Source organism: Salvelinus namaycush, chromosome 14 (assembly GCF_016432855.1).
Source record: "Salvelinus namaycush isolate Seneca chromosome 14, SaNama_1.0, whole genome shotgun sequence".
In the NCBI taxonomy this organism is placed as follows: Eukaryota; Metazoa; Chordata; class Actinopteri; order Salmoniformes; family Salmonidae; genus Salvelinus; species Salvelinus namaycush.
The window spans coordinates 11,359,980-11,370,650 of record NC_052320.1 but is presented as its reverse complement, the minus strand read 5'-3'; the positions used below and the strand labels follow the sequence as shown (position 1 = coordinate 11,370,650).

The following is a 10,671-nucleotide window of genomic DNA, read 5'->3' as shown; positions in this document are numbered from 1 at the left end:
AATGTAGAAAATAGTAAAAATAATAGTGAAGACATCAACTATGAAATAACACATATGGAATCATGTAGTAATCAAAAAGTGTTAAACAAATCAAAAATATATTATATTTGAGATACTTCAAAGTAGCCAACCCTTACCTTGATGACAGCTTTGCACACTCTTGGCATTCAGAGAACCTTCCAGAAGGACAACCATCTCTGCAGCACTCCACCAATCAGGCCTTTATGGTAGAATGGCCAGACGGAAGCCACTCTTCAGTAAAAGGCACTTAAAGGACTCTCAGACCATGAGAAACAAGTCTCTGGTCTGATGAAGCCAAGATTGAACTCTTTGGCCTGAATGCCAAGAATCAAGTCTGGAGGAAACCCGGCACCATCCTTACGGTGAAGCGTGGTGGCAGCATCATGCTGTGGGGATGTTTTTCAGCAGCAGGGACTGGGAGACTAGTCAGGATTGAGGGAAAGATGAACGGAGCAAAGTACAGAGAGATCCTTGATGAAAACCTGCTCCAGAGCTCTCAGGACCTCAGACTGTGGCGAAGGTTCACCTTCTAACAGGACAATGACCCTAAGCACACAGACAAGACAACGCAGGAGTGGCTTGGGACAAGTCTCTGAATGTCCTTGAGAGACCTGAAAATAGCTGTGCAGTGACGCTCCCCATCCAACCTAACAGAGCTTGAGAGGATCTGCAGAGAATGGAGAAAACTCCCCAAATACATGTGTGCCAAGCTTGTAGTGTCATACCTAAGAAGGCTCGAGGCTGTAATCGCTGCCAAAGGTGCTTCAACAAAGTACAGAGTAAAGGGTCTGAATACCTACATAAATTTGATATTTGTTAAAAACTGTTTTTCTAAAAAACTGTTTTTGCTTTGTCATTATGGTGTATTGTGTGTAAATTGAGGGGAAAAAAACAATTTAATTCGAATAAGGCTGTAACGTAACAAAATGTGGAAAAAGTCAAGGGGTCTGAATACTTTCGGAATGCACTGTAGGTTAGCATAATTAGGAGCCACAGTGCTCCCTATCGCTGTTACTTTGGTCTGTAAGAAAAAGTATCTTCTGAAGAGAAAATTGTTGGAGGTTAGTACCAGTTCAGCCAAGTCCACAATACAGTTGGTGCTGGGTAGAGCATTAGGGGGAAGAACTTGAGGGCCTCTAGGCCGCCCTGGTGGGGGATGTTAGTATATAGACTGGTAACGTCAAAAGTACACAGAATAGAATTTTCTGGTATGTGGTCCACAGCTTTCAGGAGATGTATAAAATAAAGTCTCTGGTGTAGGTGGGGAGAGAGGTCACCCAGGGTTTCATGAAATGGTCTACAAAGTTAGAAATGTTCTCTGTCAAGAGATCTGTTACTACTCACAATGGGCCAGCCTGGTATAGGTGCTCTTGTGAATTTTGGGGAGAGTGTATATGACAGGTGTGGTTTGGCAGTCAACTTGCATGTACTCATTCTGTCTTTGCAATTTCCCCTTCATTCAAAAACTTTGACAGTTTATCATGGATCAGAGACTTTAATTGATTAGTAGGATCCCTGGGGAGTCTTGTAAAATTCATAATCACGGAGTTCTTAGAATTTCATTTTCATAGTCTGCATCACTATTGCACCTCCCTTGTCGGCAGGTTTTACAATAATAGTGGAGTCATTTTTGAGATGGAACAGCTGGATAGGGGAAATGGCTTAAGTCGCACAAAATGGAATATAATGTTGCGGATAAAGTCCGGAATGACACAATTTCATGTGTACAACATCTAAAGATCTGCATCACTATACTGAGAGCATTTCTGTTTCTAAAAGGACATATTTGGGTGGTTTTGCAGCATTTGTTAATGGTTTTTTTCAGAGCCCCATACTGCACAACGAGGATGAGGAAGTTAATCGCTGGTTGGGCTAAGTTTCTCAAAACATTTTTACATCAAAAATAAATTTGGTTTAAAAAAGCACATTTCTCCTTGAAATTACTTTTATGCATTAACAATGTACTTTATGTATGGACTTTCATTGAGTATAATCCTGAATAAAATGTATTTTGTAACCTTTGCAGACACAGAAGCCTATGAAGCTCACATGCTGTCCCCCCGCTCCAAGACCTGGACCTTCCCCAACCTGAAGACCCCTGCAGGGCCCACTGAGATGTACCTGGCCGTGGAAGAAGAGGTGGAGACGGCCCCCTATGGATCCCCATTCAGAGGGGTTGGTTGAAAGCATGATAATTTCAGACTAACCATTTGCATTTGTAATATGTAATTTATAATAGGATTATTACAAATTTATTGTGGATTTGTGACGTTTTACTATTGAGTCTCTCTTCTCCTTCCCTCTCTCTACCTTATAGAAGGCCTGTGGTACATCTGGATCTCGTAACATAGACCCCAGCAGTCTGCCGGTGCCGGCCCAGACAGGGCTGAGCCGACGGGGGAAGATCCGCAGTACGCCCAGTGCCCCAGAGATGAGCCTTGGCCAGGAGACGGGCCTGGAGCTGGTGAGGGAGAGGCCTGAGGAGGCCCTCTCCCCCAGCCGCCCCCAGGTCCTAGAGACCCCCGAGTCACTCAGTGACTCTCTCTACGACAGCCTCTCTTCCTGTGGCAGCCAGGGATGACTTGCAGATCTTACTATGGTGCCGACTGACCCACCTTAGTGGAATATGGACTGTGCTAAGATATAACCATTTCACACTATCGTACCAACCTGAACCATATTGGGCTGTCTTCAATTCCTAAATGTTCTTTTAACATTGTTCTTTCCAGAATGGTTCTAGCTACTATGGCGGATGCGTAACCAGGCCAGCCGGATATAGCTTGGTCCGACCCAGCTTAGTTTGTCTCAGTAGTGTGAAAAGGGTACAAGTGATGCTGACCATCCTTAGAGGAATATGGACTGTGATAAGATGTTGTCCCCTTAAGACTTTCATGTTTGCTTTCTCACCAGCTACTGTATGTTTCAAGGTTAACTGGAAAGACAAACCTCTCCTCAGGATAACTACAACCCAAAGGATAGACTATTCACAATAACACTGTTTTATGACAGGAGAGAATTGGACAAACTGAACACACTGCTAACCAAAATAGCTATTTATATAATTGTAGAATTATGGAAATAGTGTGCTGAGCGATTAGGGCTTTGAGGTCTTTTCGGTTCAATTACTAAAAAAGAATACCAGTTTGATTTCGATTATTTATTTTGCTAATTAAATGCTGTAACACAGAATAAAACAATTAAAGTCCAATGATGGTAGTTACATTTGTCAGTGACTGCACATTACTGCACCATTTATTCACATTCATTTAATAAAATATTTCAGTTGTGTATATTACGTTATTATTCCATTCCAAGTCATCTCATCTCTATTGAGCTGCTGCCTATGCTCTGACAAAATCCCTATTTTAGATGTTATTCAAAATAAATAAGGCATATTTTTATGACCGCTTAATACCAACTATCAATCACTTAGATAATGTATTGTTGGGTACAGACACCTCACGAAGCAAGTGCTCTCTATCCCTATCGCGCATTCTTCTGTCTGCCTCACACTAACCTAAGGTAGCATGCCTAAAAGAAGCAGACCTGACAAGTAGCTGCGCAATCGAGTATGGTCATTGTAGTTAATTACCACGGTTTCAGCGCGAAATTATGTAGTTTCCAACAGGTCAATATTCTACAACTCCCTACTACATTGCACATGGCTTGATCTGATTTATCTCTAGAGAAACTGCGCAATGTGCGCATTGAGGTCAGAAAACAACTAAATGGAATTCAAATAATTCAACGGATGTCAGTCCATTTGAAAACAAAAATAACTAACATTTCAGTTAATCGCTTAGTACTAGGTAATACACATGATGACAATATCGAACATTCCCACACAAAAAATAATTTTATGTTGAAATTGAATATGTCTTACTCAAACCTTCACCTACAGAGCGCTGGAACACTGAACATGCAAGGACTCATTACCAATAATACCAATAAATCCTTCTCTTTATCAGTACATCCAATGTACTGAATGCTTCATCTTGAGCTTCATTTTTCACTATTGAATACATTTAATTTTATGTAAAATTATTTGGTGATGGTGTTAAGATTTTCTCTAACTGCCAAGAAAGCGTTTAGTTTAGCTGACCATTCTTTGAAGGTAATATGCCAGCAATAATATTGTCCAATTAATGATGTATTTATTTTTATGTTAAATCAACTGCATATTTGTAATTGTTCATTTTATTTGTTAACTTGTAAATGCAGTCACCTGGCTAAAATAGATTGTTTAACTTTGGATGTCATAATCTTGAACAGCTAAGATGTCAACATTCTTTTAAAAAGGTTTTTGATTATTTCTTGTTCATGTGTTCTCACTGAAGCACAAATAAAATAAAATTACACCATGTACCTTGCTCTTGAAATGTATATCTGCAATGAAAACTGCATTTAGTTAACCTAATTTGATAAATGTATTCAAAGTTATCACTGGTAAAGTATGTTTTTCACAGTAGGCCTTTTCAGATAACAAAAATCTTACGAGAGAACGCATCGACAGTTGATCCATCTATTCTACAGCCTTGACCAGTCCTTTTTGTGGCGCACAAGCTGACCATAAAGTGCAATTGTACATCTTCATGAAAGGTCAGCCGAATTACCAATACGTTCTTCTTCAACGTAACACAGTGAAGTAGTAAATAAGAGGAAAATGAGAAGTTGTGACTCGGGACCGGTACCCCAATATATATATAGCCTCGTTATTGTTACTTTTTTTATTTTATTTAGTAAATATTTTCTTAACTATTTATTGAACTGCATTGTTGGTTAAGGGCTAAGGGCTTGTAAGTAAGCATTTCACGGTAAGGTTGTATTCGGCGCATGTGACAAATAAAATGTGATTTGATAAAGACATAACGGGTCAGGATGTCTGTCACATCCCTTCCATAAACTAAACAGATTAGAGGAATAGCATTAACAAATAAAATATTAGAACAACATAAAACTATGATTAATCTCCAAAAGCTCAAACAGCCTTCTGAAAATCTTTTTTTTTTTATGGCACAAAGAGTTCAGTTCTGTTATGTAGACCTTCATAGAACAACCACTCCCCCTACAGGACAAGCATTCTCACTGCAGCAGTAGCCTAAAATACAACCTTATCATAACCTCTTGCAAGCTCAAATCAAAGGACAAAAAGTAACCAAGAACGACAAATAGTAAAAGCACCAACAGCACTGCAGACAGAGGCTTTGTTGCTGGTTCTGTTCCTTGTCACAGATCATTTTTCATTTGAAACTTCAACTGGATTTATTTAATCTACTTCTTTTCTTTCTTCTTGTCCTGAAAATATAAAATATTACCATTTGCCTATTGTGAAATTTGCTAGTATGAGAAAAAGTAAACATTACATGAGATTAATATTCTGTCTTTGGGGGAAAATAAACAAATTACCTTCTCATTCATGGCAAGGAGAATCATGAGTTTTCTAAAAATGGTCACAAAGTCGAGGAACAGGTCCACGCAATGCCTTTCAAAAGAAAAACAATGACTTAATTTAATTGACTTTATATTATCTTTCATTCTAATACATCAGCAAGTAAAAAGTTTTACAACTGCTTATTTGGTGAAATGCTATAAAGCTTTACCAGATGTAGTCCTTGTCTCCATTCTCTGCTTTCTCAATGATGAGCTGAGTGTCGAACAGAACAAAGCCACACATAATGACCAGCCCCAGGTACATGTGAGCCTGTTAGTGAAGAGAAGAGCCACGTTATATCTGAGTCACCTTGCTGAGACCTCCTCACACAATTATATTACACACTTCCAAATTTATGAGTGGAATCACTTCACATCCAAGTCATAAGAGATGGCTCTATAAATATTTAGGCTACCTTGAAGAGTATCGCTGATCCAAAGAACATGTTCACCACAGACACCAGGAACAAGACAGACAAGCCAGACATCAGAGTACCTGAGAAGACAACGAACATGTCAAAGAGGAAAAATCACACCGTTTCAATATTTTTGGGGGGTTATATCTTGACTAAATTAACACAAATTCTGTGAAATTTGTGAATGACTTGTGCTTCTCAAGGAGCAAAAGGGTTTATTCAAGTAAGTTAAGATATTATGACCAGAACAGATAAATAACTATGCTACTGAATAGCGTATTACATCTTTGTACCTCCTAGGAAGAGGAAGCTCCTGCGCTTGGCATACAGGGCACTGAGAGTGAAGCAGACAAAGATGATTGAGGTTCCAAGGAAGGCTGTCACAATGATGCTAGAGAGAGACCAGATAGATAGACACACAATTTAAGGACAGTCTTCTTGACTCAATTGAATAACAAATATTCCTAAGAAATTATTTCCAACAATATTTAATATCACATAGGCTTAGATGTTCTACCTTGGGTTAATGATGATGACAAAGTCCATTGCTGGTCCAAGACCAACACCTGGTGAGAAAGAAAAAGTCAATTTGACTGCAGGGGAGACAAAGATGATGAATTGCCTGGCTGTGCCATGGGACAGTGGATGCGCATTGATCATTTAAAATTGAACTGTTAACAGGCATTACCCGGGGATTGTGGTGAATAACTAACTCCCTGCTATCAACCAATCAGCATCCAGGATTCAAACAACCTGTTTTATAATGAGGTTTTCTTTCTCCAATGACTGACAAATTAACATTCAATAACAGCCAAAATTGGCTGTCTAAAGCCCTGAGTTTACCTGTGAAGAAAGCAAACCCTGCAAGGATAGCCAGTCTCTTCTTCTCGGTCTCTGGGTTGTGTGGTGTCATGGACAACCAAACCACCATGCCCAGGGAACCCAGAAGAGTCAGCAAACCACCCTAGAGGAATAGGATAAAGCCAGTAGTATTTTTAGTAGTTATAGCTTCACCATTGCCTAAAATCTATCTGAACGTTACTGTATTTACTAGGGGTGAAACGGTTCACAAAACTCACGGTTCGGTACGATACGGTATAGTGGTGTCATGGTTCGATACGGTTTTGATACATCGCCAAAATAAATGCCTGAGAAATATGTAATTTGTATTTAGATTTTCCATTTATTATAGTAGTAAACAGGGTAGTTTGAATTCCCAGGAGAATATGGAAACAAAGGGACAAAAAAAACAGCAGTGCTTGCCTTATAACATGAAAAAAAATAGTCATTTAAAATAGAACTTCAACAAGAGTGCATAGTCCAGCAGCATATATCAAAATTAAGTCACATAGCAGTGCCTTAAACTAAATAGGACCACTTGAGACATTACTTGAGAATAAACAAAACAAAAAACATTTTTATTCGATTTTCAAGTTTTTCTTTAAGATTAGTCGATCCACATTATCTGCAGTGAGCACAGATCGGCTTACTGTGAAAATGTCAGCCGCTGTGGAGAATACCATCTCGCTAGGGACAGATGTCCAAAGCACAGCCAGGTAGCGCCTTGCTAACATGGCAAAATGAGGGTATATTAATTCTTTGGTCTTCCACCATGTAAGTGGATCAGCATCCAGGGGAATACAGTCCACTTCCCTGTATGAGGTCACCTCCTCTATGACCTTGACCTTTGACTTGGTTCCCTGCTCCTGGGTCGTGAACAACTCCCCAAAAAGGTCAGCCATGGCAGTCTTCTTTTCTGGAGGAGAACCCCTGTCGTCTGACGTCTCTGGAGAGGGGTTGGCTCCTGTGTTATCTGTGGCTTAGCCCTGCAGAATGAAATTAGATTAAAATTACTATCTCTGAAGTGGCTTTAAAAATATGATTTGTTGTTATAAATATATATATCAGACACTATGACAATTACAATTATTACTTCATAATTAATTGTTAAATCACTAATTAATAAAATAATAAATGTCACATTAAGAAAATAAATACAATACCTGTTGTATATTGGTCACAATCTCTGCTGTGAGTTCATTGTAGACTCTCAGATGAGCAGCAGCATCCAGATGCACCAGGGACTTGAACTAGGGATCCAAAGCGGTGCTCTTGTGTAAGAAGTCTTGGACACCAGGGTCAGCATATCTAGGCTCCAGGTTAACTCTGATAGCAGTCTTGACATCCCTTACTGCGGGTTCATCTTCATCAGATGCCACCATTGATTTCAGGATCATTGTTTTTATAGACTGGAAACTGATGGAATGCTCTCAGTGCATATAAGCATTGTGACTGTTTTGAGAGGTTTGCACACTTTGATAACTTCCTCTGCTAATCTTAGGTAATTTTCATACAAAGTCACCGTATCTTTGACATTCTTCCTCACAGCTTGATCAGTCAGTGTAGAATACACTGTGACTTTCTGCTCAAGGTATCTCTCAACCATGTCATGGCTTGAATTCCATCAAGTAGTGGCATCTTGGATTAGTTTGTGGTTTGGCAGCTCCAGCATCTCCTGTTTTGTCTTGAAAACAGGAGGTGACACTGCTTTTTGAGATGCTAGATTAATAACGTGAGCAAAGCATCCTATCTGTGGCCCCAATCCAGCTAGTGCAATTGCATTTATAATATTTCTAGCCTCGTCAGTGGTCACAGGAATCATTACATTATCCCTCTCCAACTTCCACACTGCAACTACTTCCCTCAGCTCTTCCCCCAAGTTTTCACTGGTGTGACTACTCTCAAGGGGACATGTTTGAAGGACATGGCTTTTTATCTCTCACTCTGCCATAATGAAATGAGCCGTTACAGTAAGGTAGCTCTAGACGTCCAACTGTCTGTTGTTAGAGCAACAGACCTCGTTTCTGACAACTCGCTCTCAAGTTGTTCTTTTGTATAAGGCAGGTATTAATGTCTGGGTAAAATGTGTACGGGGAAGGAATAGTGAAGCGCGGCTCGACCAATTTAAACATGTTTCTGAACCTCGCATTCTCTACCACAGAGAAGGGTATCATATCTGCCGCTATGAATTTTGCTATCGCTGCGTTGATTTCTGTAGCCCTACCGGAGTTAGACGCATATTGTTGCCAGCGGGCTGTGTGGGAACAAGTGGTTGCCGTTTCATTTTTTCGCCTAGTCCCACCGATTGGCACTTCGGGGTGATGTCGGCGCAAATGAGTAGTCATGTTACTCGTATTGCCACTCGAATATGCTATTAGCAATGAACAGAGCCTACATGTTGTAGAAGTTTTATCCGCCACTCGTCGGCAATCCCCGTTATTGTTTACAGGGATACTGAAATGTTCCCAGACAGACCTGCATGATACTGGGGCGTCTTCTAGTTCTGGCTTGCCAAAGCTTGCCATGTTGCTCCTTTGTATTTAACTAGCTTCTAATTCCTTCATAAGCGAAATTCTGCTACGACGGTCTCTCAGCTCTGTTCGCGCTGGAGTGAAATAACTAACGGTAATGAACTGAGCTGCAGACAACTATAACAACTTTATGACTATGTGGATATTTTTCCCACGTTAATTTAACGCCATTGGTTTATGCAATAATATATTTTTTACAATGATATATATTTTCCTAGCTATAATATATGATTCATGTATTGTTCGGTTCGCAGTGCGTACCAAACCGTGCACCCTGTACCGAGTATTTACCAATGTGTGTCTATTATCGGGTAGTGTGCTTACTGTTTACCTGAAAGAGCCGTGTGACAACATGGACGTAGGAGCCTGCTGCAGCCACGAACATGCAAACTGCCAAACTGGAGTAGACATTCTTCAGGTGTAACTGGGTAGATTGGGAACTGGGAAAAACATTGTGTTAACCATGTCATGTTAGTCATTTAGCTAGCTACCATAAGTATGGACAGATAGAACAAGGTGTCGGATGTTTCACCGGATGTATAAATCTGAAGCATCCAGTTGGAATTTCCATTTCCCACCAAATATGGTGAGGAGAGGAAGTCCAGTCAGTGTCTGGCAGTTTGAGAGTATCGAGCGAGATGGAACTGGGCCGGCATTCAGCTGATTTTCTCATCAAAGTAAAGCCAGATCTCAATATAGTTATTTTGCCAAAACGAAAAAGTGCACCAAGTTTTGTAGACGTGACCCGTTGTCAAAGTTTCAAAAATGTGCGTTCTTTAGGAGTGTATGGGCGAATTGAGTTATTACACACGCACTTCACATAATTATTTTTTGCTAAAGGAAATATGCAAATACATGCTAGAACGCGCCAATACGACCTCGCTAGCTCGTGCTTGGCTCTGCCCAGCTCCCTACTTGTTCTATCCACTATGTTTCATTTATTCCCATTGAAAATGACAGATTCATTTATTGGTATGGCTCAGAGCATTATTATCTGCATTAGAAATTTGACAGAAGAGTTCTGCTTACATTTGGGAGAACTTGAGGAGAACATCCAATTTGATGCTGCGGTCAAACACGTTCATATTGAGACAGGTTTCTGAGATCTTGGCAGATCTAAAAACAAGGAAATTACAAAGATTAATTTTAACGTAACCAACGATTATTGACTGTTCGTTAGTTAACTAGCTACACTAGCTAGCTAACATTACTTAGCCAGAATTGTAACTCTAAGAGTTACGTTAGCTAAAACAGCATAAAACGTTAACGAATAAAATAGTAATACATACCATAAACGTACTTGGCACAGTAGTTAGCCTGCTAGCTTTATTCCTTTTCTTTTATTTCCTTCGACAACAACTTTCTATCTATCCTTGTTTACTAACTGTACGTGTCATTCGATCGAGCGTCGCAACGTAGTGACATCATCACAT

General features: G+C 39.9%; 1 protein-coding gene across 2 annotated transcripts; it reads right to left on the bottom strand.

Annotated features, from left to right (window-relative positions):
- Positions 1-3,157: 3,157 nt before the first annotated feature.
- Positions 3,158-10,655, bottom strand: LOC120059139 (probable Bax inhibitor 1). 2 transcript variants are annotated; one of them, XM_039007973.1, is made up of 10 exons: positions 10,528-10,655; positions 10,268-10,354; positions 9,570-9,678; positions 6,711-6,831; positions 6,385-6,433; positions 6,161-6,258; positions 5,868-5,947; positions 5,622-5,722; positions 5,428-5,503; positions 3,158-5,316 (listed from the first exon to the last, which is right to left on the bottom strand). In XM_039007973.1, exons 2-10 carry the CDS (start codon positions 10,321-10,323, stop codon positions 5,293-5,295), a joined length of 714 nt encoding a protein of 237 aa, XP_038863901.1. In that variant the 5' UTR covers positions 10,324-10,354; positions 10,528-10,655; the 3' UTR covers positions 3,158-5,292. The 2 variants fall into 2 exon arrangements, with proteins under 2 accessions (XP_038863901.1, XP_038863900.1); XM_039007972.1 differs by having other exon boundaries at positions 3,158-5,503.
- Between the last annotated feature and the right edge of the window lie 16 nt (positions 10,656-10,671).

Excerpts from the sequence above, each read along its gene's own strand:
- LOC120059139 (XM_039007972.1), bottom strand. The coding sequence starts at position 10,323 with ATGAACGTGTTTGACCGCAGCATCAAATTGGATGTTCTCCTCAAGTTC. Across the intron at positions 6,832-9,569 it reads TTGTCACACGGCTCTTTCAG|GGTGGTTTGCTGACTCTTCT; the intron begins GTAAACAGTAAG and ends CTATTCCTCTAG. Across the intron at positions 6,434-6,710 it reads AGGGTTTGCTTTCTTCACAG|GTGTTGGTCTTGGACCAGCA; the intron begins GTAAACTCAGGG and ends CTTTCTCACCAG.